General features: G+C 37.3%; 14 protein-coding genes across 14 annotated transcripts; 8 read left to right on the top strand and 6 right to left on the bottom strand.

Annotated features, from left to right (window-relative positions):
- Window positions 1-148: 148 nt before the first annotated feature.
- Window positions 149-2,143, bottom strand: B0P05DRAFT_554478 (uncharacterized protein). Its single transcript, XM_051579679.1, has 7 exons — window positions 1,729-2,143; window positions 1,583-1,680; window positions 1,333-1,535; window positions 950-1,279; window positions 876-901; window positions 772-832; window positions 149-721 (listed from the first exon to the last, which is right to left on the bottom strand). The coding sequence occupies exons 2-7, from the start codon at window positions 1,651-1,653 to the stop codon at window positions 567-569; spliced, it is 846 nt and encodes a 281-aa protein (XP_051431889.1). The 5' UTR covers window positions 1,654-1,680; window positions 1,729-2,143; the 3' UTR covers window positions 149-566.
- Window positions 1,674-2,135, top strand: B0P05DRAFT_229699 (uncharacterized protein). Its single transcript, XM_051573275.1, has 2 exons — window positions 1,674-1,678; window positions 1,729-2,135. Exon 2 carries the CDS (start codon window positions 1,808-1,810, stop codon window positions 2,039-2,041), a length of 234 nt encoding a protein of 77 aa, XP_051431890.1. The 5' UTR covers window positions 1,674-1,678; window positions 1,729-1,807; the 3' UTR covers window positions 2,042-2,135.
- A 1,380-nt stretch (window positions 2,144-3,523) lies between the features above and the next one.
- B0P05DRAFT_554487 (homeobox domain-containing protein) lies at window positions 3,524-4,325 on the bottom strand. The gene is made up of 3 exons (XM_051579680.1): window positions 4,224-4,325; window positions 4,036-4,178; window positions 3,524-3,972 (listed from the first exon to the last, which is right to left on the bottom strand). Exons 1-3 carry the CDS (start codon window positions 4,273-4,275, stop codon window positions 3,601-3,603), a joined length of 567 nt encoding a protein of 188 aa, XP_051431891.1. The 5' UTR covers window positions 4,276-4,325; the 3' UTR covers window positions 3,524-3,600.
- A 919-nt stretch (window positions 4,326-5,244) lies between these two features.
- Window positions 5,245-7,734, top strand: B0P05DRAFT_554490 (uncharacterized protein). The gene is made up of 6 exons (XM_051579681.1): window positions 5,245-5,404; window positions 5,447-5,571; window positions 5,625-5,885; window positions 5,937-6,654; window positions 6,698-6,806; window positions 6,859-7,734. The coding sequence occupies exons 1-6, from the start codon at window positions 5,273-5,275 to the stop codon at window positions 7,614-7,616; spliced, it is 2,103 nt and encodes a 700-aa protein (XP_051431892.1). The 5' UTR covers window positions 5,245-5,272; the 3' UTR covers window positions 7,617-7,734.
- On the top strand, window positions 7,709-8,202 carry B0P05DRAFT_476212 (uncharacterized protein; the record flags this gene model as incomplete). Its single annotated transcript, XM_051574889.1, has 3 exons — window positions 7,709-7,960; window positions 8,006-8,115; window positions 8,178-8,202. 3 exons carry the CDS (start codon window positions 7,709-7,711, stop codon window positions 8,200-8,202), a joined length of 387 nt encoding a protein of 128 aa, XP_051431893.1.
- Window positions 8,203-8,560: 358 nt separating this feature from the next.
- Window positions 8,561-9,131, top strand: B0P05DRAFT_476207 (Dynamitin-domain-containing protein; the record flags this gene model as incomplete). Its single annotated transcript, XM_051574888.1, has 4 exons — window positions 8,561-8,593; window positions 8,639-8,710; window positions 8,760-8,862; window positions 8,908-9,131. 4 exons carry the CDS (start codon window positions 8,561-8,563, stop codon window positions 9,129-9,131), a joined length of 432 nt encoding a protein of 143 aa, XP_051431894.1.
- A 297-nt stretch (window positions 9,132-9,428) lies between these two features.
- Window positions 9,429-10,106, top strand: B0P05DRAFT_476252 (uncharacterized protein; the record flags this gene model as incomplete). Its single annotated transcript, XM_051574893.1, has 1 exon — window positions 9,429-10,106. A coding segment is annotated over one exon (678 nt), but the record flags the coding sequence as incomplete, so codon positions are not given.
- Window positions 10,107-10,178: 72 nt separating this feature from the next.
- On the bottom strand, window positions 10,179-14,349 carry B0P05DRAFT_496423 (P-loop containing nucleoside triphosphate hydrolase protein). Its single transcript, XM_051575390.1, has 3 exons — window positions 13,698-14,349; window positions 12,610-13,649; window positions 10,179-12,535 (listed from the first exon to the last, which is right to left on the bottom strand). Exons 1-3 carry the CDS (start codon window positions 14,248-14,250, stop codon window positions 10,235-10,237), a joined length of 3,894 nt encoding a protein of 1,297 aa, XP_051431896.1. The 5' UTR covers window positions 14,251-14,349; the 3' UTR covers window positions 10,179-10,234.
- Window positions 14,350-14,824: 475 nt separating this feature from the next.
- Window positions 14,825-15,685, top strand: B0P05DRAFT_229952 (uncharacterized protein). The gene is made up of 6 exons (XM_051573276.1): window positions 14,825-14,912; window positions 14,965-15,033; window positions 15,079-15,279; window positions 15,330-15,394; window positions 15,458-15,588; window positions 15,638-15,685. Exons 2-5 carry the CDS (start codon window positions 15,000-15,002, stop codon window positions 15,506-15,508), a joined length of 351 nt encoding a protein of 116 aa, XP_051431897.1. The 5' UTR covers window positions 14,825-14,912; window positions 14,965-14,999; the 3' UTR covers window positions 15,509-15,588; window positions 15,638-15,685.
- On the top strand, window positions 15,686-16,576 carry B0P05DRAFT_229953 (uncharacterized protein). Its single transcript, XM_051573277.1, has 6 exons — window positions 15,686-15,706; window positions 15,751-15,912; window positions 15,993-16,068; window positions 16,111-16,297; window positions 16,373-16,517; window positions 16,569-16,576. The coding sequence occupies exons 2-5, from the start codon at window positions 15,858-15,860 to the stop codon at window positions 16,436-16,438; spliced, it is 384 nt and encodes a 127-aa protein (XP_051431898.1). The 5' UTR covers window positions 15,686-15,706; window positions 15,751-15,857; the 3' UTR covers window positions 16,439-16,517; window positions 16,569-16,576.
- An 857-nt stretch (window positions 16,577-17,433) lies between these two features.
- B0P05DRAFT_574086 (WD40-repeat-containing domain protein) lies at window positions 17,434-19,514 on the bottom strand (the record flags this gene model as incomplete). The annotated part of the gene is made up of 6 exons (XM_051581545.1): window positions 17,434-18,245; window positions 18,289-18,440; window positions 18,485-18,951; window positions 18,997-19,101; window positions 19,141-19,209; window positions 19,317-19,514. The coding sequence occupies 6 exons, from the start codon at window positions 19,512-19,514 to the stop codon at window positions 17,434-17,436; spliced, it is 1,803 nt and encodes a 600-aa protein (XP_051431899.1).
- B0P05DRAFT_554505 (glucosamine-6-phosphate isomerase 1) lies at window positions 19,191-20,674 on the bottom strand. Its single transcript, XM_051579682.1, has 5 exons — window positions 20,614-20,674; window positions 20,037-20,559; window positions 19,941-19,992; window positions 19,749-19,874; window positions 19,191-19,711 (listed from the first exon to the last, which is right to left on the bottom strand). Exons 1-5 carry the CDS (start codon window positions 20,660-20,662, stop codon window positions 19,571-19,573), a joined length of 891 nt encoding a protein of 296 aa, XP_051431900.1. The 5' UTR covers window positions 20,663-20,674; the 3' UTR covers window positions 19,191-19,570.
- Window positions 20,675-23,806: 3,132 nt separating this feature from the next.
- Window positions 23,807-24,136, top strand: B0P05DRAFT_476228 (uncharacterized protein; the record flags this gene model as incomplete). The annotated part of the gene is made up of 1 exon (XM_051574891.1): window positions 23,807-24,136. A coding segment is annotated over one exon (330 nt), but the record flags the coding sequence as incomplete, so codon positions are not given.
- A 1,236-nt stretch (window positions 24,137-25,372) lies between these two features.
- On the bottom strand, window positions 25,373-27,697 carry B0P05DRAFT_230019 (fungal-specific transcription factor domain-containing protein; the record flags this gene model as incomplete). The annotated part of the gene is made up of 4 exons (XM_051573278.1): window positions 27,577-27,697; window positions 27,497-27,523; window positions 27,439-27,445; window positions 25,373-27,365 (listed from the first exon to the last, which is right to left on the bottom strand). The coding sequence occupies exons 1-4, from the start codon at window positions 27,676-27,678 to the stop codon at window positions 25,375-25,377; spliced, it is 2,127 nt and encodes a 708-aa protein (XP_051431902.1). The 5' UTR covers window positions 27,679-27,697.
- Window positions 27,698-27,779: the final 82 nt, after the last annotated feature.

A 27,779-nucleotide genomic window follows, 5' to 3' on the forward strand; every position in this document is an offset into this window, starting at 1 on the left:
GCAAAAATGCCTATCTAAATAGACAAAATATAAGATATTTGATTTATCTGAATTAAAGAAAAAGCAATATTTGCTTATGAAAATGTCAGAGTCTTAAGAAACCTTACGATACATGGCAGACAAAAGGAATCTTGGGTATAAATATTGAGCTGGATGTATCTTTTTATTATAAAAAAGTGAATAATCAAATTGGAATTATGAATATAAGTAATTTGTAACATATTCAAAAGCTACATTTTCATTTGCATGAATTAATAAAATTAACGACACATTCGTTTCAATCATTAATGTGCATTTGTACACCTAATTCATAACATTTTTTTCTTGTTGCTGCATGTCTTTTGGACTATATAATATTTCTACTTTGACTATTATGTCCATTGAGGTTTATAAATCATCCATATCTCGATCTTTATGAATGCCAACAATGACATTCTTTTTCTTTTCTCGAGACATTGAAAGCCTAAAAGCGCATCTTTTTTAGTTTATTTTTCAAGAGAGAACAAATTAATGCTTGTTGGCAATTAAAAAAACATATTTACATTTAACAAATCATATGGTACATGTTAAGCATGATAAATGCTATCTTTTGCATTAGTAGCTGCAGGATATACTTCTTCATCGTCATCATCAATCATCCAATCTTGTGTCTTGAGAAGTGCTTCGTTGTTTCCTGCTTGGCTATTCTGCTTCTCATTTTCATCGACAAACAAGCGTTGTACTAGAAAATGATTGTTTAGCTACTAGAAAATAATGATCTTATATACTTACAATAAGGCTTCAATCCTTTACCAAAATTATGTTGAACCATAATGGACAGTACAAAAGTAGCCTAAAAACGAATTAGAATTTTATGATCCAACAAGTTTACTTACAATACACAAAATAATAGCAAGGCACACTAATACAAAAATAAGTTTGATTTTCCTAACGATTTGCTTCAACTTACCTGCCAAGTTCCAAAATACCCAAGAGCCTGCACTGTCGACCATGATCAATATAAAATCCAAACCCATAATCACTTGTGTCACCAAGAAAGCCATAATGACTCGTTTGTTCTCCGTGATCACTCCGAATCTCGCAAACAGTAAGCCCGGAATTAATAAAATGGTTAAAATGATATGAATGACATAGCCGATGAATTTTCGGTCAATGACGCCCCAAAGAGTATAGTATTTTTCTTGAGTCATAACAACAGCATAAAAGACACACAACACAAAATGAAAGAAAGCGTCTAATTTTAGAATGAGAAAGTAAATCTGAGTAAGCCTAAAACGCACTATATAACGCTACGATGAGTATTCTGATATATAAGCTTTAATTTATACTTGCCTTGTTGTTCAATATCAGCACCAATTCTCTTATAAATATTCCATCCAAATTGTTTGTATAACTTATAACATAGGTACATGAACAAGAATGATAAAAGTGTCATGATTGAAACCAAGCCAATCTCATTCCTCAGGGCCAAAATGAAGTCCCAACTGACATTGGGATCTTCAGGAGGAGGAATATCTTCTTTTACATCAGAGTGTCTAAAAAGGAGTATAAATGATCTATCATGTGGCTTTGTAGTGTATACTTTTTGATTGTGCTCCCAACTTGAATTGCGGCAAAGACAACAGCGAGAACTTGGTTACATGTATGCGCCATTAATTGTATCACACTTTGCCGGACAATCTATAGCGAAGAAGCGTCAAGGTCAATTAGGACCAAATAAACACTTACAGCATCCAAACCCAACACAAGTTGAAATAAGGAGAAAAGAATAAAAAAGACATTTTCATTTTTTAGTCTTCGTAGACCAATGGCTATTGTGATATCTGCATCGTCAGCCTCATATTTTTTTTCTGGATCCACCGAAGTGTTTGGAATGTCTCTTATTGCATTCGTGTTGAGCAGTTCGTTATATGCTGATACATGGGATGATACGATAATAGATTCGAGTACAATACATATAAGTGTAGTCAAAACAATAGAGACGGTAAAGATCTTTGTATATCTCGATTCTAAAATTCGTTGTTTCTATTATGTGTGTTAGATGCAACATATATTTTTCAAAATGCAGCATACCGATAGACTTGTTAGTCTTTCTATGAAATGTTTATGCTCAGGATTAGATGCCATTATTGTTTAATAAAAAGTAAAAAGAAACAAAGAAATACTTTTTTTTTTATTTTAGCTCGAATAAGTAACTCGGGGATTCAAGGCTATTTTTACTTTTTTTCCCCCTCAGCCCTATTTAAACAACAACAAATGTTTAAATGTGCATATTTAGAATTTTGCTTTAAAATATTGTTCCTTTATTGAATTGTATAAACATTGTAGTAAGACTATTTCTTTTTTTGTCTTGTTGTTGCTGTCAAGAAGCTCCTTTACAGAATCAAGAGGGACTGTTGACGAGAAAATCAGCTTTTCTTTTTCCCCTTCTTGCTCTTCTCTCATGCAACATTTGAAGTCAATCTGGACAATATGCGCAAATTTAGAAGCAACTCGAGAGACAAATCGAATTTACCAAGAGACGAAGGCAAGACGAGTGAAGTAGTTTCAATCATTGAAAAGACGCTGTATTTATTTCTTGTTAAATAAAAAAAACAAAGAGCTTACCACAACCTGTAATGACATGACGGTATAAATTCCAAACTTCTTTGTGGCTCTTTGAAAAAAATGTCCATCTAAAAAGTGTCTAAACATAAGAGCTACTTTGAGCTCTTAATTGTAGACTTGACCTTGTTTTCAGAATACAAGTGATCACCATTATATAAGAGAAACATTCCTTCCATTCCAATGCCCACACCAAGAAACGACCAATATTGTGTAAATGTATTGCATTCAAAGGAGTAGTATCTGTGAGTATTCTGTTAAAGAACAAAAGAGAGAAAAGACAAGTTGACTTGCTAAAGGTATTTTATCAGTTGACCACATTTTATTGTTTATCTATTAATAAATCTGTAATTCATATATGCATGTAAATCAAAGATGAAAGAGCAAGTTATGCTTTGTTTGTATCCATAAAAAAAGACCGTAAAACCAGTAAGAGGAGACAAACTTTAACGCTTGTTCCTACCTGTTCAAACACATTGTAGTTTCGCATTCTGGAAGCTACAATAGACTCTTGTCAAGTCGCCAGCTAGACAATTAAAGAAGTCTATTTATATCCACAGAAAAAGAAAAACGACTTACCACAAAGAGGCGGACGATATTCAATGAGAAAACAAAACGCAAAAACAGATACTATGATTTACCTATTCTGTGTTGTTCACTTCTCTAGCGACGATTGAACAAAGTACTTGCATTAAACAAACAATAGCAACACACATAAGCAACCGCCTTAAAAGAGAAATTTCAACTCAACTAGGATTGGCTATTCTATTAAAAATGGTCGATATCTGTCTGTATTGACATTACACCAAAAAAAAGTTATTATATAAGACAAAGCACGACACAAGGATTTTGTTTACATAAGCTCTGAAGTATAAACCAGAAGTTTGTAAACAATTCAAGAAAAAAAAACTCAACTCAAGCATTCGCAAAGGCAAAGATCCAATATACTTTTTTAATTATTCACAACATTATTATTATGTACAAAGCAAACTAATTTCAATGTGTCAAATATTTTCTTCTTTCATCAGTGAGTCTTTTTTCTTCATCACATCTCTGTACATATTCCGCAGCAAGAGCAAGAATTTCAATTGAATTCATATGAGGTGATAAATGCGGATATTGAGCCATTGTAGGCGTTGAAATATCAGAAGAAGATGTAATGCTTGATTGGCTATCATTTCCTGAATAATCATTGTAAATTGGGCTTGGTAATGCTATTTCATCATGGCTTGTTTGTGAAGGATATGAGTAATATTGTTGTGGTTGTTCTGTTGTTGTCCAGTGTGAGGGATAAATGAAAGGATCAAGCTTCTTTTGTTCTTGTATGCGGCTTCGATTTACTTTAGCACGACGATTTTGGAACCAAATCTAATTGTTTTTTTTTCACTTAAAAATATGGTTTTATATGCATATTTTTTTTTCTTTGCTTACCTGTACTTCACGATTTGTCATACTTAGCCTTTCTGCTATATTTTCTCTTAATTCATAATTAGGTGTGTCTGTGCTTTTAAACAAGTCTGAGAGTATGCTTAATTGATAAGGTGTTATTCTCTTTCTTTTTGGTTTGTTGTTGGCTATTGTATGATTAACTATTTACTGTATACACAATGTCTACAAACCTTCATGCGATTTGATTTGAAGTCTTTTATTTCTTCTTTGATGATTTGACATAGTTAAATAAATATAAAAAAAAAGAAAAAGTGAGAGAGAGAAAAAAAAAGGGAGGTTAATTATTATAGATTCAAAGTCGGAAAACTACCGCCGAGTGATTTAAATAGTGATACCAATATACACAGATTACAAAGCTGCATTTTATTGTACAAATATACACATAATTCTAATTTTGATGAAACACTTTATTTTTTTTTGTATCATTTATCATATTGAATCATGGGCTATTTATCGATACTTTTAAAGAAGCTTTTCTACATAATTTCGACATGTACTACACAGTTTTGTTGACACTCTATATAAGAGGCACTTTGCTAGTACAGTCAAACCCGAATATTCTTTGTTATTATTGAATGAGCGTGATACTGTGTAACTCTATTTATTTTTCTTTGTTTATACAATAAGTTTAATTCAAGTGTCTCAAATGTATATCTTTCTTCTTATAAAAATAAACGATTCATAAGAATCGACGGGAATGAATGATAATAAAAGAAGAATGCCATTGATGGATCCACATTTGTGCATAATTTGTGTAACAAAATGATGGCTAAAATAAGCTTGCATTCTTTATTGAGAAGAAAAAGGCTCTCTCTTTTAAAGTATGAAGCAATAGTTTTAGTAAAGAAAAAGAAAAGTACTATTATATTTTGATAAGACTTGACACAATTTCGGAATTACCTGCAAAGGCAACAAAAAGAAATACGCATCTACTTTACAAACACTTTATTTACAGCTCTCTGTAAATCAAAGTAGCACGATTTGATGGGATTCTATCTTAAAAAAGAGTAGCCATATTTATAGAGGGTGATGTCTCATTTGTAGTTGTATTCAACAACATGCCCTTATTCAGTATCTATTGACAGCATGAAAGCCTATGATTAGTCTCCCCCTGAGAATCAAATAGTTGGCCGAATTAAAAGCAGTCCTGTTTTTTTCTCTCTGTCAAAAGTGAGCCTTTTTTTTTTTGAACGCGATCTTATTTTTTTTTCGATTCCTCATGCCTCCTAAACAAAAGAAGCCTAATAACCACGATAACAGCAACGAAGAAGGTGAAGAACCTTTTCAAGCTGTTATTTTGACTGATTTTTTTGACGATCAATTTTCACCTATTTCTCATGAATTGCCTCGAGTAAGTCTCTTCTTGTTGGCAACCTGCTTATGATTATTTTAGTGCCTTATGCCTCTCTGTAATATTCCTTTGATTGAATATACTATGGAATTGTTAGCTAGTGTTGATATTTTTGAAGTCTTTGTTGTTTGCACTACACATATTGATGCTATCAAAGCTTATTTCGAGTAAAGATCATACGCACATAGCCACACAGGGAATTCTAACTTATGCTTATTAGGCAATCTGAATGGATGAAACCCAATTCTCGTCTCACAGTTAAGATTGTAGCTACACCTGAATGTATGTCTGTAGGCGATGCACTCCGAGAATTGGACGCTCGTCAATTGATCACCACTGATTTTATTTTGACTTCGGGTGAATTGATTTCCAATGTCAAGTTGGACAAAATCCTTGAAGAACACCGTGCTCGTAAAAAGACAGATAAAAACTCTATCATGACAATGGTCTTGAAAGAAGCTTCTCGTACACATACAGCAAGGTAATACTGTCCATCAAAAAACAAAGACATAGATAACTCATTCTATCCTAGACCTAAAGATGCCAGCAGTGTGTTTGTCATGGATCCTGTGTCTAGTCAATGTGTTTATTATGAATCTGTTGTTTCTTTTCCTCGTAAGCACCGCATTGATATTTCACCCGAGATTTTCGAAAACAAACCTCAGATTGAATTCCGTAACGATCTTGTCGATCCTTACCTTGACATTTGTTCAGTAGAAGTGCCTGCTTTGTTTACTGAAAACTTTGACTGGCAGCGTCTGCGTAGTGATTTTGTTCATGGTATCCTTACTTCTGATATTCTGGGCAAGACCATCTACACCAAACTTGTGTCTGAACCCTATGTTGCTCGCGTACAAAACGAGCAACTCTACAGCACTGTCACTCACCATATGCTGAATCGTTGGGTGTTTCCTATTGTACCCGAAACAAACTTGAGAGCAGGGGATGATTATGAATTCACAAGAGGCAATATTTACAAGTCTGTTGATGTTGTGTTATCAAGATCATGTATGATTGACGAAAATGTCCAAATTGGCTCAGGCACACGTATTGGCGAAAACACACGTATTGCTAATTCTATCATTGGCAAGAACTGTAAGATTGGTGATAATGTTGTATTGGAAGGTGCTTTTCTTTGGGACAATGTGGTGATTGGTGATAATTGTATCATTGAAAAAAGTATTATTGCCAACGATGTCCATATATTAGAAAACACAACAATCGCGCAAGGCTGTCTTGTCTCTGTTGGTGTAAGTGGTTATTCTCTATAGACAATGATATAACAAAACATAGGTTACACTTGGCCCTAAAGCCATCATTCCTAAATATTCTAGACTCAGCCTTGTTCCTCAACCCAAGGCAAGTATGTTTGAGAGCAGTGATGAAGAAGACGATGAAGAAGGTACACTATTGATATTGACTCTCGATATTTATTGATATATATATATATATAGAACACCGAGGACAAGTCTTGACAGGCGACCATGCTACTGTCTATTTCTGGACACTTCAATCAGATGATGATGATATAGATATCCGCAACACCAAGCTTGGTTCGTTAGCTTATGATATGGCTGATCTTGTCTTGAAAGAAGGTGATATCACAGACAGTGCTAGTGAAGTAGGTGAATCAGATGATGATTCTGATATTGGGTCTATTAGTGGAGGTTGGGCACTTGAGACCAGTATGGCTAGAAAGACAGAAGAATTCAAAAAGGAAATTGCACAGACGATTGAGAGATCTCTAAATGAAAACCACACTGTATATACAGCAGCCTTAGAAGTGACTGGTTTGCGTATGTCTAGTAATGGATCATACACAGATGTTAGAGAAGTGATGATTCCTATCATCATGGATCATATTGATCGCAATAATCCAGTCCAAAGCCTAAAAACTGTCTTGAACAAATGGGCTCCCCTTGTTGGAAAGATGACACATTTACCAGAAGATCAATTACATGTCTTACAGGTCTTACAGAAGTATTGTGCCTCAGAAGAGTATCTCGGTAAACTGTTTTTGGGTGCATTACAAATATTTTACAATGCCGATATTGTGGAAGAAGAAGCTATTCGTCGTTGGTACAATAGTAATGAATTATCCATGGCTAGTCCTGCTGAATCTAAATTAAGAGAGAAGGCCAGTAAGTTTATTGAATGGTTAGACGAAGCAGAAGAAGAGTCCGAGGAAGAAGAAGAGAGTGATGAAGAATAATAATAATAAAATAGCTTGACTGTGTGTCTTCTCTAAGCCACTTGATTTTAAATAAAGTATTTTGTTTTTTTTCGAGTTTTCTTCTTTATACTATGTCCGTACAAGGTCCAGATAATATCATCGGTTCACTTACCTTTTGTCCAGAATGTGGCAATTTATTAGATATGGCAGGTGGCGATGATGATATTCTACTATGCAACCAATGTAGCTGTGCTTTTAAGACAGCTGGTATTGAGACAACTGAAGTTGTTACTACTTCTTCAGCACGCGCTTTCCAGTCACCCCTCAAGTCAAAGCGTCACTTGGTTCAACAAAGCAAAGAAGCCAAACAAGCCAGAGCTATTGTAAGATAGATAAAATGACAAGCAAATATTGATAGTTTGTGATAGATTAAAGAAAAATGTCCTCAATGTGGTCATCCCGAAATGGAATATCACACTATGCAATTGCGTTCTGCTGATGAAGGTCAAACAGTATTTTACAACTGTAAGAAGTGCGGGTAAGTACATTGGAGAGAATGATATATATATATATATACATATACTTATTCTTTTTTTCCAGTTATAAATATTCTGTCAACAATTAGATTTTCTCTTTCTCTCTTTTTTTCTTGTAAATTTGCATCAACAACATCCATAATAATAAATAAGCATAATAATGAAAGGTCAATATAGTTTGTATGGACAGTATTTGAGATATATCATAACAAGTATGAAGAGATTTGATAGGCATACATATACCTACATAGCGTACAAGACTCTTGATATATATTTATGATGCTGAGGCTATTTTGACTATAACTATGCTTGATAAAGTTGATTAGGTCGAATTAAGCCGAGTCCACAATCTTTCGCCGCAAAGTTGGGCTTGAATTGTTACACATTGTAAATTTCTCTTGACTTTCTAGCCTGCAATCAGAATAGTTTGCTTTCTTTAAACTAAAAATGACTTCAAAATATTCTGCCTTACCAGATATCGTAAGTCTGTCATAAAATAAGCAATTTCCTATAACATTTCTATAGGATGATCAGCCAGATGTCTATGAGACACCCGACACGACGGACAACAACACTAATGTGGCATATGAAAATCAGGTACTTAACAAAACTTCATCTTGGTGCTTCTATTTATACTGCTTAATAGTCTAGTGATGATGACGAAAATGAGAATGTGATCAAGGCACGCGTCTCTATTAAAGAAGCAAGTAATAGATTCAAGGGCACCATTGTTGATTCAACAGACACAGGTACATACGAAACAAAGAACTATAGCGACTCAAGCCATTTTCTAGACTTTTCTGATAGATTAACTCGCAGAAAAAAGGCCATGTATCGTACCTATGTTCGCCGTCCTCCAGCTTTGGAGACAAGTGAATATGAAATCCTGCCCAAAGATTTAACCTTGAACGAAACTTCTTTACAAAAATTGCGTCGTCTCATGTTTGAAGTACAAGAATTAAATGATGAGATTGAGAAGCAAAAGGTTAGTCTTGTTCCTTGTCATTCTGTAGGTTGATGTATCTCTTCTTAGGAGCCTATAGACACAAAAGAAACAATATCTCAAAATGACATTTTATCGCAAATCACCTACCTTCAATCTGACCTGGTTAGACTAAACCAACAAATAGGAGATGGTGAAGACTTCAATCCTAAATCCAACTATGGAAAATCCGTGGAGGAAGCAAAAGCACTGATCAAGCAACTTGAAGCTTATAAGAATATACCTACTTCTGAACCTGTTGAAGCAGAATCTGACCCAAAAGCAAAAAATGATATAGTCACGTATGAACTTTATTATACCCCTGAAGCAGTAAAGATGCAAAAAGAATCCAAGTTGTCTGATATTGATGAGCGTATTGCAAAAATTGAAAAGTTGGTGGGTACAAGTTCTGGTCAAGCATTGGATGAATTACCTCCCAACTTGGCTTCAGCTTCATTGATCAATTCATTGGCCAAACTGGAACAACAAGTTGCTGTACTTGCTCAACCAAGACAGCTTGAAATGGTGGCTAGACGTGTCAAGGGGTTGATCAGTGATCTAGATAGATTGAATGAGCTTAGATCAGGCAGAAAAGACACGGCTGCTGCTCTGGGTTTTGGACTATCAAACGCTCTCAATGGCCAGAATAATGCCAATGCCAATAGTGATAATGCAAACAAAGATGGCAACTCGGCTGATACTGAAGCAAAGATCAACAAGCTGTTTACAACATTGGAAAAAGTGGATCCTCTTTTGAACTTGACACCTGTCTTGTTGACAAGATTGAAGGCATTACAAACCTTGCATTCTGAAGCTGCTTCTTTCGGTCAATCTGTCAAGGTCATTTCTGAAGAGCAAACTAGAATGACAGATGAATTGAAGAGTCTGACTTCTACCTGTGATTTAGTAAGTGCGTTGTATTTCTTTATCCATCTAACCACTCTCTCTCTAGTTAAACAAGAGTCTACAAGAGAACGACGAGTCTATTACAGGCAATATCAAGGTGATTGATGACAGAATGACTGAACTCATTCAGCGTATTACTGCTTTAACTACTGCCGATGCATAAAAAAGAATAGTAATAGTAGTTTATTAAAAGAAAGTTATTAGTATTATATCTAAATATATCTCTATATACATTAAAGCATTGATAAGGATTGTTCATGTACTAATTCTGCATAAACATTGTTCAATTCTAACAATTCCCAGTGAGTACCTTGTTCAATAACACGACCGTCTTTGATAACACAGATCAAGTCAGAGTTCTGAATAGTAGAGAGACGATGAGCAATGGTAATAGTCGTTCTGCCACCTTCTTCAAGAATGTTATCTAATGCTTCTTGAACAACACGCTCACTATCACTGTCAAGGGCAGAAGTGGCTTCATCCAACAGCAACACACGGGGTTTACGGATCAAAGCACGGGCAATCGCAATACGTTGTTTTTGGCCACCAGATAATTGAGAGCCTTTGTCACCTACACGCGTCTTATAGCCCTCAGGAAGACTCATGATAAAATCATGGATATTTGCTGCTCTACAAGCTTCTTCTACTTGTTCTTGCGTCACTTCTTTTCCTTCATCAACACCAAAACAAATGTTGTCAATAATACCAAGATCAAATAAGACAGGCTCTTGTCCTACAAGTGCTTGATGTGATCTCAAGTTGTTGACAGTATAAGACTTGACGTTGGTTTCGTCAAGAGAGACAGTGCCTTCCATGGGATCATACCATCGCTGAAGCATACCAATCGTCGTTGACTTACCGCATCCAGAGGGACCCACAAGAGCAATGGTCTGACCCGCTTTGCCTTTCAGGTTGAACTTGCCATTAAAGATAGGAATATCTGGACGAGCAGGATAAGCAAATTTGATATCTTGAAACTCAACATCACCACGAATACTACCGACAGCAGGCTCTAATCCTTCTAATTCAGGATCGATGTCAGGACGACGGTCAATCACATTAAAAGAAGCAATGGCAGAGTACTTAGCTTTGGCAAACGTACTGGCAAACACGGAACTTCTACCGGCCGTTTGTGCGGCTGTCATGATGACGGTCATGGCAGTAAACATTTGCTCAAAATTGATATTTCCATTGATAATCAAGCGAACACCAGCATAGAAGCCAACGACCGAAGTATAAATCGTGATACCACGGTTCAGAGCATAACCAATTGATGAAAAGTAGGCTTTACGTTGAGCAAGGCGATGAGGATGATCTGTGGCATAAAAGTAACGCTCTTCAAAATGATGTTGCTTGTTGAGGCCTGCTACAGTACGGATCTCACGAATTGCTTCACCAGCTACTTCACCACTTTCAGAATTGGCCTTCTTTGTCTTGTCTTCAAAACCACGATGGATCTTGGCCTCATAACCCGTGGCTGCCATCAGAAAGGGAGCCAAACACAAAATAATTAAAGTAAGTGCCCAAGAATACACAAAAGCAATAACCAGACCCACAATAAGCGTAACGCAAAGCTGAGTCACATCGCCCCAGACTTTAGTTACCATTTCATTGACGTTACGAGCATCAATTGCCAGTCGAGACGTGAGAGCACCTGCATTGTTTTCTTCACGATCAAAATAACCGATTTCTTGTCGCATATAAGCAGCAAAGATTTGAGAGCGGAGGCGTTTGGTATAGAGTTCACCAGCTACTTCAAACGATAAGAGTTGAGCAGCAAAACCAATAAAGGCACAGATACCAAGCACAAAGAAAAGAAAAGAATACAGGTTGGTGCCTTGCATAGGTCCTGGATTCACATTACCACCGGGCACACTGATAATCGTAATCACTTTAGCAAACAAGAAACTATAGATAGGAAAGACAGAACCTGCAATAGCAGCACCGATCATACCAGTAGCAATCAATTTCCATTCAGGGCGCATTTGCATAAATACCCTAAAGACAGGTGCTTTTTGTTTCTTCATGGATTTCTTTTCTTCTTTCTTTTGCTTGAGTTTGAGGTCGTAGGCATTGATGGTGACAGAACTATGGCGACTATGGAATGCGTTGTTAACTTCTTTTTTCTCGTCAGGTTGTTCCTGAAGTGCATTGCCAATGGTACTATGACTATGGGTTTCCTCAAGGCCTTGGTTTTCTTGTGCTTGTTGTTGTACTTCAAGTTGTTCTTGTTCCAACAGCTTTTCGGTATCGAGTTCCGAGTTATTTTGGGCAGCATTGTCTGTAACATCTTCAATCTTTTGAGTATCGATTTGTTGTTTGCGTACAAGGTTTGCATAGACACCGTTTAATTGCAAGAGGTCATTGTGTTTGCCTTGTTCTACAATCTCACCATGATCCAATACAACAATGAGATCAGCATTGATAATGGTAGAAAGGCGATGCGCAACTACAATGGTAGTACGGTTAACAGCAGCACGATCAAGAGCATGTTGTACTAGACGCTCAGATTGAGTATCTAAAGCAGATGTAGCCTATGAATCAAAAATATATATGTATATATATATATATATATGAGTTTTGTGCTATGAGACAAATCGTTGTATACCTCATCAAGCAACAATAAAGTAGGATTCTTGAGGATAGCGCGAGCAATAGCTATACGTTGTTTTTGACCTCCAGAAAGCATACCGCCATGCTCACCCACAAGCGTATCATAACCTTGAGGAAGTTGACTGATAAACATATGGCAGTTGGCTTCTTTACAAGCATGGATCACCTCTTGTTCGCTGACTTCTTTATTGGTACCCAAGAGTAAGTTTTGTCGAATGGTAGTATTAAATAAGACAGGTTCTTGACTTACAACACCTATTTGTTGACGTAACCAACGTACATTGATATGTTTCAAATCGTGACCATCTAACGTGATGGTGCCTGCCAGAGGATCATAAAATCGTTGCAGAAGCTGAACCGTGGTGGATTTACCGGATCCAGATGGACCCACAAAGGCGATCGTCATGCCTGGTTTGACCGAAAGTGATAGATCTTGAAGAATAGTCAAGTCAGGACGTGTAGGGTACTTGAACATGACATTTTTGAATTCGATCGCACCTGATAGAGTGTCTGGAACAACGCCTTGATCAGAATCAGGATCAATGTCAGGAACACGGTCAATGGTACTAAAGATTTTGTAGGCAGCACCAGAAGCAGTGGAGACAGCAGATAAATTGGAGGGCAGTTGAAGTAAACTTGTACAGCCCATGATCATGGCCAAAAAGACGACCAGAACCGTAGGCCCTGTAAGAGCACCGTCGCCCACAAGTTTAGAACCGTACCAGAGAGCAATGGCATAAATACCAAACAGAGAAAACATAAAAAATGCGAAACCTAATGCAAGACTCAGGCCTCGACGAATGCCTGTCTTACATGCACTCTCAAGTTGTTTTTCATAGCGCTCAGAAAACCGATTTTGTAGAGAGAAAGCATAGACAGTACGGATCGAATTAAAGACTTGTTCAGCTACTGCACCAGCTAAAGCGTATGTGTCTTGCGTTTTCTTGGTATATTTGGTAATAAAGAAACCCATAGCTCCTCCTGCTGCTAAAAGAAGTGGTGTAACTGCCAGCATGATGACTGCAAGTCGCCAGCCTATGAAGATACGTGTTAATATGTTTTCATTTCACTTTTTCTATATACCTTTGATAAAAGCAACGACAAATCCTGCAACAAATTGTGCTGTCAGCATGACAAGTTGACCAAATTTCTCGGAAATGCCATCTTGAATCAACTGTGTGTCTGTTGCTAAGCGAGTATTGAGAGAACCTTCTGCTGCTTTATCGTACCAACTCATGTCTTGACGCAACACAGCATGAACATAAAGAGTACGAATACGTCGAGCTTGTCTTTCGCCTGTTACGATCCAGAGACAATTGGAGACATAAGACGCAACAAGTACGCCTGTGCCGATATAGGTCATGGTATGAATGACGGGTAATGTACTAGGTAACAATGAACTGGTATCACCCAAATTTCCTGTCAAGTTAGAAATATAAGCACCGTAAATAATAATGGACACCGGATTAAGTGCACCACCTGCTGCTGAACAAATAAAAGCAACAAAAATCAAGATACGCTCCATAGGTGTTGCAAAGCGAAACAGTTTGTACATAGGAATTGATTCTTTTTTCTTTTTGTCATTGTCTGCAATGGGTAATGCGTTGTCTTTTTCTTTTGACTTTTTTCGTGCCATTTTGATTTTTTTTTTTTTTTTTACAAAATAAAAAAAATCGGCCGAGTTTATATATACGGGCAAAAAGGAAAGGGTTGCTGAGTTCGTTTTGAGCAACAGAAAATTCCTCCATATGACAGTCGACTGAAATAGCATTCGTGATTACGTTGGTATTGTATAAAAATGGGAATCAAAAAAAGGGAAGGGTACATGAATCGAGATTGAAGTCTTCTAGAAACAAAGTGCAACAAGCACCATGATTGGCTTAAAGTAAGTGTGCTAGAGTATTTTCTGCATGGAAATAGAAAATTAATCTCGATTAGGAGAAGTGCACAGAAATCCGTATCGAACATACACCCTATAAAAGGCGATTTAAACCGGTCATACTTTAGTCATCTCGATTATTCTGGTAACACCTTTTCTGAATCATTCATGTCTTGGCGTTCGTTTGCAACACTGTTTGACTACTAAATTAAGAGACAACTTGTTGCCGTGCAAATCGGAATTGTCATATGAAAGTTGGAAAATAACAATTCTATTTTATCAGATTAAAATCAAAGAATATATGGTTTTCATTGACTGAAAAAAAAAAACAAGAGTCCTTTATTTTGATATAAAGTAATGAATATAAAGTGTCATTCATTTTCTTAAATCAAATATACGCCTTTTCTATTGACAATTTGGTAAGCATTTCCAGGCCATGAATGCTGAATTAGAATTCAATGCTGTCAAAAGTCCTTTTTTATTATTTTCTTTCTCTCGTAATTCAAATGTCTTTTTGGAAACCAGGAACACTTGCACCAGGTATGTCTATCAGCTACAAACACCAGTAGAACTTAGAATGTATAGGAAGTTCTTTAGATAGAGATACAGAAAACGAAACAGGTGAAGCTGTTGTTGCTCATGCCGATAAACAATATCGCCATTTAACTTTAAAGCAACAACGAGAACGCTTGCCTGTATTCAAACTTAGAAGGGAACTTTTATATCTTGTAGAAACATATCAAACTGTTATTGTGGTCGGACAAACGGGTTGTGGTAAAACAACACGTAAGTCATCATAATTTGTTTCATAGATCACTTAATGATCATGTGTATAGAAATACCCCAATACCTTATGGAATCAGGATGGGCAACTCATGGCAAACAAATAGCCTGTACTCAGGTAAACTGCCTCCCTCTTTTTGTGTATGGCCTTATATACTCATTTATGTCAATAGCCTAGAAGAATAGCTGCTACTTCAGTAGCACAGCGTGTAGCAGAAGAAATGAATTGTAATTTGGGTGCACAAGTAGGCTATCTGATTCGATTTGATGACCAAACAAGCGATAAAACAAAGATCAAATACATGACAGATGGTATGCTTTTCCGCGAAACAATGATTGATCCTATGCTGTCCAATTACAGTGTGATTATGATTGATGAAGCCCATGAAAGAAGTCTGTATACAGATGTCCTTATTGGCGTAATTAAAAAGTAAGAAAGACAGTTTGTTGAAGCATACATTGACAGCCGTATAGGGTTCAAAGAAAAAGACCTGATCTTAAAGTGATCATTTCTTCTGCAACTATGGACGCAGAACAGTTTTATCGATTCTTTAATACAAACACAACAAGAGATCCAAAGAATGACACTGCAAAGATTATTTCATTGGAAGGAAGAATGTTTCCTGTCGATATTCTGTATGTGGATAAGCCTGTAGTAGACTATGTCGAGACATGTATTCAGACTGTGTTTGATATCCATCTAAAAGAACCTGCAGGTGACATCTTGATCTTCTTGACCGGTAGAGAAGAAATTGATAAAGTAGTGGAAGAGATATATGATCGCGGAAAGACGTAAGTATCACTCACGGTAAACTGCTTTTAACATCATGGTAGTCTCCCTAAAAACAGTCTGTCTGTCATGCCTCTTCCTCTTTATGCTGGTCTTACAGTGGAAGAGCAACTACAGGTATTCGAACCCACCCCAAAATACACTAGAAAGGTGATTGTATCCACCAATATAGCTGAGGCATCCGTCACATTGGATGGTGTTGTTTATGTGATTGATACTGGTTTTGTTAAGGTATGTTCTGTTAGTTATATCAAGGTGTGTTGATAGATTAGGTCCGAGCTAATAATCCAAAAACGGGTATGGAAGCCTTGGTGGTTACTCCCATCTCTAAGGCTTCAGCATTACAAAGAGCAGGTCGTGCAGGTCGTGTGAAACCAGGCAAAGCATTCAGACTCTATACAGAAGAAACATATCAATCATTAAGAGACACCAGTATTCCTGAAATCCAAAGGTAAAACCTCCCCTTCCTCTTTATATACAGGATTGACTTGTTTCTGTATAGGAGTAATTTGGCACCCATTATTCTACAACTCAAGGCATTGGGTATTGATAATGTACTTCGGTTTGATTTTATTACACCACCACCTGCTGAATTGATGACAAGAGCACTTGAACTGCTTTATTCTCTTAAGGCTTTGGATGATGTAGGCAGACTGACCATTCCTCTTGGTATGCAACTGGCTGAATTCCCTCTTGATCCTATGCTTGCCAGAATCTTATTGGCCTCAAAAGAATTTGGCTGTAGTCATGAAATTGTGACAATTGCAGCCATGACTTCTGTACAAAACATCTTTATTCAACCATCCAAAGTACCACGCGAGATTATTCATGAATCAAGACGTAAATTCTGGGTAGAAGAAGGCGATACACTTTCATTGATTAATGTCTATAATGCATTTATCAATAAGGGAAACAAGTCTGGCAAATGGTGCCATGATCGATTCCTGAACTTCAAGGCATTATCAAGAGCCATGTCTATTCGATTACAGCTGATCAAATATTTGAAGCGATTTGATATTCCTTTGGTCAGTGCTACTTCAAAATACCCTAATACAGCTGAAGGAAGATTAGCTGCTAGCCGAGATGTTAGAAAATGTATCACAAGTGGCTATTTCTCTCAAGCTGCTATAGCAGAACCAGATGGCAGTGGACGCTTCAGGACAGTCAGGGACGGTGTCTTGTTAAACATTCATCCTAACTCTGTCTTGTTCAATCGAACGCCTAAATGTGTTGTGTTTCATGAAGTCGTTGAGACAACACAAGCCTACATGCGGGATTTGACAGTGATTGAGCCTGATTGGCTTGCAGAATTAGCACCTCACTTTTATGAATATAGAAAAAAGACATAGGTTTATTAATAAAAAGAGTTAATTCCAACGTCTCATTTTTTTGTTATTCATGTCTCTTTGTGGAGAACCGTTAAAGGGAGGAGGAGGTCTATAACCAGGACCTTCATTGAATTGCTGATAAGGTCTCTTCATGCCATTGTTCGTATTCATTCTCTGCTGTTGGTCATTATTATTCATCATATTGCTAAATCTTGCATTATTCATCATTGGAGGTGGAGGTCGATAGCCTGGTTGATTGTTATTCTGTCTCTGTTGCATTTGTCCTCCATTGCCTCTACCAAATGGACGCATATTGTTATTATTGGGCCTATTGTTATTTTGTCGCATCATTGGGTTGTTATCCATCATATTAGGTGGTCTGAATGGAGGGGGTGCAGACATGTCAAAGTTATTAGGACGAAAGGGTGGAGGACCATTATTGTCCATGGCAGGGCGTAGAGCATTCACAGGTCTAAAAGGAGGAGGTTCAATCTTGGAGGGTTGAGATATCGTGTGAGGTCTGAAGGGAGGAGGTTCTGTAAACTGTTGTCGAGTATATTCTTCTGAGGGTTTCATGGTGGCTACTTCTTCTTCATGGTGTTGGCTGGAATCAAACTTGTCTGTAGTTAATTCACCGGGACGAGGTCGAGTCCAGAACCGAGTTGTATGATCATTGGAACCACTCACAAGTATATGGCCAACAGGGTGCCAATCCAAAGACCATACGTTGGATTCATGCGCTGTCTCTTGTTCTCCAACAGGTTGATCTTGACCTGTCATCCAGAACATCAGGGCACCATCAGAACCACCTGTTGCCAGCAATCTTTCATGTTGAGGATGCCATTTAGCAGCTATAGGATATAAGTAACAAACTTTTATATACATACAACTTACAGCAAATCTCCTTTTTATGACCCCTAAAGATCTGAAGTTCTTTCATGGTTCTGATATCGTATATTTTGACGAGTTGATCTCTACCTGCAGTGACTAACCAATTACCATTCTGATTCCATTGTAAGGCCAAGACTGTATTTTTATGTCCATGCCTAATCATGATGTTATCAACTATGTAGATACCTATGTGACTTACAATGTAGTGATATTCTTGCCTGTCTTTGGATCCCATAGCTTGATCAGATTATCTTTACTTCCTGAAGCCAATAAAGACTTGTATGGATGCCAATCAACACATTTGACATCCCAACCATGGCCTGTTAATTGCTTCTCTTCAGTGCCTGTATTGAAATCCCATATTTTGATCAACGAATCATCTGAACAAGTAGCAAACCGAGTATCTGAAGGTGCAAATGTCAAATCTCGAATAGCTTCTTTGTGTCCCTGTATGATCTTGAGGTTACTCATGTTGGACTGCCAGTACTTAATAATACCGCTGTGATCTCCTGTGACCATCCAGTTATCGTTATGAGACCAATTCATGGCACGCACTGCGGAATCATGAGCTTGTAAGATGGTCTCGAAGTTAAACGTAAGACCATTCCATAATGTGAATTCACCACTGGATGAGCCAGTGATCAAACGACGTCCTTCTGGTGTCCACTAAACGAAATCAACAAGGGTTTGTTACACACTTGTTCTACTTACACGAACAACATTGACAGGAAATCGTATTTTGTTGGTAGAGGTATGGATGAATTTCGTAGTAACTGCATTGATAGGATTGTCAAGATAAGCCACGGGTGGTAATAACTAGACAAGATGAGCTTCATTCGAAACAACACAACTTACATTGACAATAAAGTTGGGATCAGGCCTCAAATAGCGCGTATCTCTTCTGTCACGAATCCATACTCGTTCCTATAGACATAATCAATATATATACAAGCACAACAACAGCAACAACAAAGAAAAACAAAGAAATCGTGTTTGAAGATCAAGTAGTTTATTTCAAAAAAGGATCTAACCTGCATCCACCTTGCTACACTGTGATTATAATCGACGGTTCTTCTTTGGATTGCTTTTCTCATTCGTTTACCATCAAACACCATCTTAGAGAAGGGAATATTGTTCCCTCCATCTTCTCTACCAGACATTCGCATAGGACGACGATTAGCCCCATGTGCATTATCTGATTCCCAGTTATTATGAGAAGAGACGTCCATAGTGTTTCAATGAAAGAAAAGAAAAAGAAAAGAAAAAATTTCGTGACTGAAAGAATTTATTCCATAGGAGTAGAAGGTCTATGGCTAGAAGAGGATAACACAGTTCTTAGCTGCTTTACTCCTCCTTGAAGCGATAAGTTTTCTGACCCAATAAGTGAGTGATGAACATGTTCAATGGATTTAAAATATTTCACAGTCTATAGATATGAGCATAAGCATTACATGGTCATTTACCTTCACATGGAGTTCTAATGTAGCATCTTCATCACACACGATTAGACCTTTTGGATGCATTTGAATAGCAGAGACTGTCCACATATGATTGACGCCTTCTTCTATACATTTTGCTAATGCAATAGCCTAACAAACACCATAAAAGAATACGTCATAAGATATATATATATATATATATATTCGTCATTTTACCTTGTGTGCACCTGTAATAAGCACAACCACTTCACGCGCATCCATCACAGTGCTAGACAGGATGAGATATGATACTCTAAAATTATATCTACTTACGCCACACCCACAGTCAAGGCTAATTTGGGCACTTTGGCAATATCGCCATCAAAGAAGCGAGCATTGGCAATAATCGTTTCATAGGCCAAGGTCTTAACGCGTGTTCGCGAAGTCAAGGAAGACCCAGGTTCATTAAAAGCAATATGGCCATCAGGGCCAATACCACCCAAAAAGAGCTCAATACCTCCTGCACACGCTATGTCTGCTTCAAACTTTTTGCACTCTTCATCTAAATCAGGAGCATTACCATCCAAGATATGAACATTACTTGGCTGAATATCAACATGCATAAACAAATTCTTCCACATAAACGAATGGTAGGATTCTGGATGGTCACGGGGTAATCCCACATATTCATCCATATTAAAAGTGACGACATGCTTGAAACTGACTTGGCCTACCTTGTACATCTCTACCAGCCTCTTATAGACACCAATAGGCGAGGAACCTGTAGGCAGGCCAAGGACAAAGGGTTTTTCTTCTGTAGGTCCAAATTGTTTGATGCGTTCCTTGATATAGTTTGCTGTTGAAACAAGTGAGTGACATGGTATACAACTTGTCCCAGAAAAAGATTTACCTACAAATTCAGATACCTCATCATAATCTTCACGAATAATCAATCTCATCTTTTTTTTTTTGCTGATAAAGGAAATAAAAAGAAATGCTTACTTTTTGGTTACTTTTATATATGTCGGGATAACAAGTTCCGAGACAAATTGTTATGTAAGCCACTTGTTTATTTGAATGATTGTGTTACGTTGAAATGACGCCCATGCGTTTCAAGTGTATATGCCCTGACAAGGAAGCCTTTTTGATATACAAAAGAAGAGATTTAGATGAACCACCAACAAAATCAAGTAAACAAGAGATCATTGATGCGATATCATCTGATCAGATCTAGGAATATTACTGAATCGAAATGTCGTTGAACCTCTGAAAACAATTTACTAATCTTTGAGAGATAAAGAGCTTGGTCAAGTGCACTTTTGCCATCTTGAGCAGTGTTTAAGGACGATGCTTGGCTATGGAGAGGTTCCTTAATGCATGTTCCAAGTGATTTTCTGGAAGTAGTAGTCAGGCTAATTATGCAGTAATTGACTGGATCAGTCGGGTTGCCTTTCTCATGAATTGGGACTACTTGTGCGACTCGTCAACAGTAAGACGTGTATGGCCAACACCAACACAGATAAAAAATCTAACCATTAAATTTTGTGATATCTATACAAAAATTAAAATTAAAGGCATAAAACGATCATAGTAATAGCCGTAGATGTAAGGAACTTATGAATGTAATGGATTTACAGAGAAATATACCTATATTTTTCTGTAAATCCATTATATTTGTCAGTATTCCGATGCCCAACAGCGTTGGATTAAGGCCCGGAATAATCGCCAAGAAGAAGACTATGATTTAGCACTGATGCTAGACCAGGAGAAAGCGTATGATCATGTGAATCTGAAGTATCTCAATCAAGTTTTGGTAGAATTTGGATTCCCAGAGTCCATAGTAAACACAATAGGCAACTTGCTTTCCGGTAATCAGATCAAAGTAAATGTCAATGGTTTCTTTACACCGTCATTTGTCAAGAAGCGTGGACTAAAGCAAGGCGACCAATTTCCCCTGTTTTGTATAGCCTTGCATTTGATCCTTTATTGCGAGCTATTCTTCAAAACGAAGCGATTGAGGGGTATCAACTAAGACTACGCCCTGAGCTTCGAAATCAAATCACTGTTTGGCCAACCTCAATTGCTACCAAAATTTTGTGCTATGCTGATGATGCGATGGTTTTTATACACGATCCTGATGACTTGACGCGAGTGATGCAGCATATTGAGCGCTATTGTAGAGCATCAAATGCGAAGATCAACTATTCAAAAGTTGAAGCAGTGTCTTTGTCCGGACGCAATTCCTCTTCCTTTTGACGCCGTCATCTTCAACCGCTGCAAATTGAAAAACTATATTCCGCAGATGATCTACAGCCTGCAATATACTTAGGCTTTCCTTTCATTCAGTCAATTGCTCAAAAACAAAGCTTTTTCGAAGCCCTGTTTGTCAAGATTCAGTCTCATTTCCAAATGCATTCGGGTAGATCGCTTTCGTGTGTAGGACGTGCCACCATCGCCAACACGTTGATCCTATCTAAATGCTAGTACTTATGTTGAGTCATTCCTCTCAGTACACAAGAGCTGTCTCGTATTCGATCATTAGCAAGCCAATTTTTGAATAGACAGATTTTCCCTCGAATAGCTTGGTCAACGTTGGTACTTCTGAAAGACAAGGGTAGATTGGGTATCTTGGTCCCTCTGCTACAAAGAGACGCACTGTTTTTTTCGCTGGACCTTTTCTTTGCTTTTGAATCGTTCTTTAGCACATTGGCTGAAAATCATTCGGCTTCATATGCATAATGTCACAGGGGCCTCACATGTACAAGCTCCTTTGCTCTTCCCATCTACAAGAGAATTTATAAATCGATCCAATGGCGCCACTAACAAAGTCAGTACGATTCAACTGCTCTATGCGTCTATAGATAGACTTCCTAGAAATTTTGATACTATGGAGTTCAATCCAGCAGTTTGTATGGTACTACCAATCTCTGTGGTTATACATTATACGAATGTTCGACGACCTTTTTTGCCTCCTGCTATGCGTCAAATTCAAGTTAATGACCTCATAGTGTACGATCATTTTTCCAAGATTATTCTTTGGAAGCTCCCTCAAAATATCCCCGAAGAGTTGCAAACAATTCAACAGAGGTTAGTTCGTGGTTTAGCAAGAAGGAATATAGGTGTCGCTCCCTTTTTTTAACGTCATTTAGCGATATCTTCTCCCTCCAATGCCATCTCTTCAGACATAAATGCAGGATTCAGCTTTGCCTCTTTTCTAAACTGCTTTGCTGTTCTATCTACCAAGAAACCGAGTGATGGGATCAGCTCTAAGGTATATCGAATGACTTGTTTGGAGTCTTATCCTGCCCCTTCCACCCTGTCAACCATTTCCTCTACTTTTTGGGACTCATTTTGGACATTGTCCCTTACCGCCGTTGTGCAAAATGTGGTGTATCGATATATAAACTATAAGTTGCCTACAAAGATATGTATGAATTGTTTCTTGCCCAAACGATTTCCAACTCCTTTGTGCCAAATGTGTGGCCTTTATACTGAAAATGACAATCATATGCTCTTTTTATGCCCTCCAAAAACACATTTTTGGAAAGAGCTTATATTTGGATTTTTATGGCCAACCACTACTGTTGATGATATCATACAAGCAATCCGATATATGAACTTCCATTCCATTTGTTATACTCAGAATAGTGAGTTAGCTGCTCAAGAAATAGTATTCCAAGGCATGAGTCAAATTTGGAAAGCTCATTGGAATACTATCTTCAATGAAATTCCGTTTAATCCAACTCTACTTCTTTCATCCACTCGTGCTTCTCTCAATTCTCTGATTGACGAGAAACACTTGCATAAATGTTCATGATTAATTACTTTATGTATTTTTCCTTTGTATCTCTTAAAATTGTGACCACCTCTTGACAGGCTTTAGTCATAGTCTACGTGAAGCAAAAAATAAAAGCCTTTAAAAAAGTTTCTCAAAAGCTCTTCTATACCTCTAGCTTTGTTTTCTGTTGATAGGTCTTAAATTTCAATAGTCCATAATTTTGGCTTGTGGTGATATTGTTCACAAACATTTTACTTTTGATTAGTTGAACAAGTGGTCACAGCCCATAAGAAAGACAAACTAACTGATCAAACTAATTCTTGAGATTCCATCTAAGCCCAAATTCATATCTATCCCTGAAGGCCTGGAGCAATCATCCATTCATGAATTTCGCTCAACTATGGTTATGATATCCTTTGTTTGTGTCACCAACGCTGGTTTTTCTAAACTATTTTCCTGTAGCTTGCACCTTAAAGCGATTCACACTCAACTAGGATATGGAATGACAGTTACGCTTTCGATAAACAACTATTGCAAATTCTTGCAGCAAGCTCAAGGCCATCGTCTAAGAATCATTTTTGATAGACTTATAATTGTCTTGAAGAAAATAATGAGACATCCACCAGACTTGTTTATTATGCACGAACGAAATTAAATCCTTCAAGCAAATCCTTTCCTACTTGCTCTTCCTCCCCCCCCTTCCTTATAAAAGGCACTCTTTTTTGTTAACTACTACCTAAATTGCAACATCTTTACCATATAATAGCATAAGCCCTCGTGCTCTGTTCTCTGTGAACTTTTCTCTCATTTCATAATGCCAGTGCCTTTAAGAGATCATTAGCAATATCAAATTTAGCATCGGAAGTAGATTATAGCCATATGCTTACCTTGCGTAACACTAAAATACTCTCGTTCTGTTGTTCATTCCGCTTTCTTGACCCAACTCCGTGGCTTCCTATGGCCAATATCAATCTGAGTCGTCTAATTTGCTGGTAAATTGATTGATTATATGAGAATAATGTCAAGTCCATTTTTTTATGGTGGAAATCTCACTCGTTTACATGGAACTCAATTTCTTGATATATCCTCTTCTACTCCAGATTGCTTATATGCAAAGTGCTACTACAAGCACTCCACTTCTTCTAGCAACGGACCCACTACTTTCTCTCATTCTTTGGCTACATCTCCCATATACTTTTGTAAATCGACACTCTCTCCTCGTATATCTTTGTTCTGATAAGGCTTGTTTCTCAGTTTGAAAGAGTCATTCTTATGCATGAATCGCATCCGAGCAAATGAAGGTCAAATTAGGGCATATGCTCAAAAACATTGTTTAGGAAATCAATAAATAAACAAATGCTATCTCTAAGAAATAAACCTTTTCACTTTAAAGCAATAAAACATAATTTAAAGCATTAAACAGGTTAGTCATTTTTTTTTTCACACAAAGAAATTGTAAATCTTCAAATGAAAGTAGATTGAAACTCTAAAATGAAACAGAATTTTCTGTTGTAACTACAACTAGGGCTTTAATAAGATTAATTCGTTTTCTACACAAAAGGCGATGCAATTTTTTCCATGCTGTATGATAGCGTTGTGCAAATATTTGATTTTCCAGCAGCGTAACTAATGGAAGAAATCTGTCATCGACGTAAGAAAAAGGTGATTAGTAACACTGTAGTGACAGTGTTTATAAGCAAGTATGCATTCAGGTATCTTTATACGTCAGAAAAGAAAAACCGAACAAGTTCTACGTTCCTTTTTTCAACAACCAATGTGTGTGTATGTGTTTTTTTTGAAGGGTAAACTAGATTATAGACAGAATGAATTCAGATGTACTCATATATACACAAAGCAATCTAGTATTTTATTTTTCATGCCATGATAAACCATTTACATCATTTCTGGTATATGACGACGAATCACTTCAGTATGATGCTGTTGAGCAGAAGCATAGATTCCTAGGCCATAACGGCTTGTCGCATTGGTTTGAGGAACATAAATGTCGGTTTTCTTTGGCTTTGTATCCTTTTCTTTGTCTTTTTTGTTTTCTTCTTTAAACGGATGATGCACTGTTTTTGCAAGAGGGAATGAATGTTCTAAATCATAAATAGATCTGGATGACCAAATACCAGAATACATTTCCATTTGATCTTGTTTTGTTTCTGAAGAAGAGATGGGTATAGAATGATGAAAGGATAATGGTGAGTATAGAGAATCATGTTTATCGTTTGTAGAAGAAGCCGTGCTTGATGTAGGTGATATCAGTCCATAAGAGAATACATTGTTGGATGGGAGTCGTCCATGAGACCAGCTATCGTCCATAATCTCTTGCTTTGGAAGTGTGGTTATGGTCCTTGGAATGATAGGCGATAGTACATGAACCTTGGGGCTACTGTTGCGACTGTTACTATCACCTGTGTCTGCATCTATTAATGCTTTCTCAATCATCGTCGTAAATTCATGAATACTAGGAATAACACGTTGTTGCAAGACAGACCGAAGGCATCTGAGTGATTGTTGAAACATATAGCGTGAATGTCTTGCAATGTCTTCTCTTTCATCGGCACAATCCACAAGATGAATACGAGCAGCTGCCATAATGGCTTCAGCAACAAGAGTAAATGAGAAAATTAATGTAGGCTGATTAAGTATGGCGCACGTAAATTGTGTAGTATGAGTAGCAACCGTACTACATCGTTGTTGAATTAAAAGAGAGTTTGACGATAATGATAGAGACGTGGATGTGATAGGTTGTAGAACATAAATGGATATGTAGTTGTAAATGAGATGTAAATGCACACTATAGGCATGAGAACGAAGAGTAGTCTGCGTAGACAGCGTTGTCCATTGCAATGAAGGTGGCAGTCTTCTAAGCCATGATAGCAATTGCCTGTCCAGACTAAGTACAAATTGCTCGTTTTCTGCTGGTCGAACAGCACCTGCTTGTCGGTCTGGAAGTTTCATATTTAAAGCCTCTTCACTGATCTGCATCAACTGAATGTGTTCCAGGAAGCACATATTGATTTGGCATTCATTAGGATCATTCGTACCCAGCACCATAGGCAAGTCAATGTCAACATCTTTTGAAGAAAGCAGGAAAGGTTTTCCAGTCACAAGACTGTTCATCTTGTCCAAGCAATAGCATATCCAATACGTTCGTTTACGTAGCTCGATTTCATCAAGCGTTGCTACCGTCTGATGGTTGCTGTATCTCTTGTGTAGCTTGAAGTCGTAACACATACGACATGCCATGTCACTAAAGATACGAGAATGATTGGGTCCAGCATGAGGTCCTGCAGAACTTCGGTTGGATTCAAAGATAGAAAGCAAGCAAAGTGACACGACTGTACTGAGTGAAGGACTATCCAAATCACGCTCTAATAACAGTCGAGCATGACGGTAGTACTCGTTTGCTTTGTTCATGTTTTCATTATGAGCTGCATTGCAATAAATACTGTACAACAAACATGGTGTGATAAATGCATCTTGATGTTCTAACAGCCGATAAAATATAGATTTAGGCAGGATAGGAAAGACCGTATATAGATTGTGAAAGAACGTGTCAATCAAGTTTGCATTAATTGTTTCATGTGAGGGAACTCGACAAATACAGTTGCTAGCATCACCTTGAAAAATTAAGTTGATATCTACAAGCCAACGACCTCGCTTGCCTTCACCTGGAGACAATGTACTCAATCGATCTAATAGGCTGGAAGTTTTCTTTAGTAGCTCTTGTTCTTTAGATAGAGAAAAGGCTGATATGTTTGGTCTTGAAGCTTTTTTGCGATATTTTTCTTCCTCTAGTTGTGCCTCTGTACAGGTGCTGACTGTAGAATAAGTTGCTGCATTTTCGCTTGAGAAAGAACAATGTCTGTTTCGAGCTATTTGAATAAAAATAAGCTTCTTTTTTTTCTCTCTCTTTCACTCTCTCTCTACATTCTATATAGAAAATACCTTTACACTATTACAATACACATTAGTAAAATTTGGTAGCGTGTAATTCATTATTTACCTGCATACAAGGATGTAAGCCATCACACTAAGAAAAAATTGTCATTAGCAGCTTATTGCAATTAAAATATGACTGCTTACCTTTATTTTCTTTACTCTACAACCAAGGCAGGCTTTAGAAACCTTGTATCTTTTTTCTCTTGGTAGCTTCAATAAATTATCAGGTCGATAATTATAGTTCATCGCGTTAGTTCACTCTTCTTTTTGATGAGAAAGAAAGAAAGAAAGAAAAAGAAAGATGGAAATAGCAATCCATTAAAATTGTAAAAAAGGGTCGTAAACAA

This window comes from Gilbertella persicaria (assembly GCF_025201335.1).
Source record: "Gilbertella persicaria strain CBS 190.32 chromosome Unknown B0P05scaffold_40, whole genome shotgun sequence".
Classification (NCBI taxonomy): domain Eukaryota; kingdom Fungi; phylum Mucoromycota; class Mucoromycetes; order Mucorales; family Choanephoraceae; genus Gilbertella; species Gilbertella persicaria.

What these genes read in the sequence shown, in the direction of transcription:
- B0P05DRAFT_554478 (XM_051579679.1), bottom strand. Translation starts at nt 1,653, where the DNA reads ATGGCGCATACATGTAACCAAGTTCTCGCTGTTGTCTTTGCCGCAATT. An exon ending in TGCTGATATTGAACAACAAG is followed by an intron (nt 1,280 to 1,332) that starts GCAAGTATAAAT and finishes AGCGTTATATAG; the next exon opens with TGCGTTTTAGGCTTACTCAG. An exon ending in TAAAGGATTGAAGCCTTATT is followed by an intron (nt 722 to 771) that starts GTAAGTATATAA and finishes ATCATTTTCTAG; the next exon opens with TACAACGCTTGTTTGTCGAT.
- B0P05DRAFT_229699 (XM_051573275.1), top strand. Translation starts at nt 1,808, where the DNA reads ATGGCTATTGTGATATCTGCATCGTCAGCCTCATATTTTTTTTCTGGA.
- B0P05DRAFT_554487 (XM_051579680.1), bottom strand. Translation starts at nt 4,275, where the DNA reads ATGTCAAATCATCAAAGAAGAAATAAAAGACTTCAAATCAAATCGCAT. An exon ending in TCAAATCAAATCGCATGAAG is followed by an intron (nt 4,179 to 4,223) that starts GTTTGTAGACAT and finishes ATCATACAATAG; the next exon opens with CCAACAACAAACCAAAAAGA. An exon ending in TGACAAATCGTGAAGTACAG is followed by an intron (nt 3,973 to 4,035) that starts GTAAGCAAAGAA and finishes AAAAACAATTAG; the next exon opens with ATTTGGTTCCAAAATCGTCG.
- B0P05DRAFT_554490 (XM_051579681.1), top strand. Translation starts at nt 5,273, where the DNA reads ATGCCTCCTAAACAAAAGAAGCCTAATAACCACGATAACAGCAACGAA. An exon ending in TTTCTCATGAATTGCCTCGA is followed by an intron (nt 5,405 to 5,446) that starts GTAAGTCTCTTC and finishes TGATTATTTTAG; the next exon opens with TGCCTTATGCCTCTCTGTAA. An exon ending in TGAAGAAGACGATGAAGAAG is followed by an intron (nt 6,807 to 6,858) that starts GTACACTATTGA and finishes ATATATATATAG; the next exon opens with AACACCGAGGACAAGTCTTG.
- B0P05DRAFT_496423 (XM_051575390.1), bottom strand. Translation starts at nt 14,250, where the DNA reads ATGGCACGAAAAAAGTCAAAAGAAAAAGACAACGCATTACCCATTGCA. An exon ending in TGTCGTTGCTTTTATCAAAG is followed by an intron (nt 13,650 to 13,697) that starts GTATATAGAAAA and finishes GTATCTTCATAG; the next exon opens with GCTGGCGACTTGCAGTCATC. An exon ending in CTTTATTGTTGCTTGATGAG is followed by an intron (nt 12,536 to 12,609) that starts GTATACAACGAT and finishes TTTGATTCATAG; the next exon opens with GCTACATCTGCTTTAGATAC.
- B0P05DRAFT_229952 (XM_051573276.1), top strand. Translation starts at nt 15,000, where the DNA reads ATGTCTTTTTGGAAACCAGGAACACTTGCACCAG. An exon ending in ACCAGGAACACTTGCACCAG is followed by an intron (nt 15,034 to 15,078) that starts GTATGTCTATCA and finishes TAGAATGTATAG; the next exon opens with GAAGTTCTTTAGATAGAGAT. An exon ending in AACAAATAGCCTGTACTCAG is followed by an intron (nt 15,395 to 15,457) that starts GTAAACTGCCTC and finishes ATAGCCTAGAAG; the next exon opens with AATAGCTGCTACTTCAGTAG.
- B0P05DRAFT_229953 (XM_051573277.1), top strand. Translation starts at nt 15,858, where the DNA reads ATGACACTGCAAAGATTATTTCATTGGAAGGAAGAATGTTTCCTGTCG. An exon ending in ATGTTTCCTGTCGATATTCT is followed by an intron (nt 15,913 to 15,992) that starts GTATGTGGATAA and finishes AAGAACCTGCAG; the next exon opens with GTGACATCTTGATCTTCTTG. An exon ending in TTGATACTGGTTTTGTTAAG is followed by an intron (nt 16,298 to 16,372) that starts GTATGTTCTGTT and finishes CGGGTATGGAAG; the next exon opens with CCTTGGTGGTTACTCCCATC.
- B0P05DRAFT_554505 (XM_051579682.1), bottom strand. Translation starts at nt 20,662, where the DNA reads ATGAGATTGATTATTCGTGAAGATTATGATGAGGTATCTGAATTTGTA. An exon ending in GCCTTGACTGTGGGTGTGGC is followed by an intron (nt 19,993 to 20,036) that starts GTAAGTAGATAT and finishes CATCCTGTCTAG; the next exon opens with CACTGTGATGGATGCGCGTG. An exon ending in CATTAGAACTCCATGTGAAG is followed by an intron (nt 19,712 to 19,748) that starts GTAAATGACCAT and finishes TCATATCTATAG; the next exon opens with ACTGTGAAATATTTTAAATC.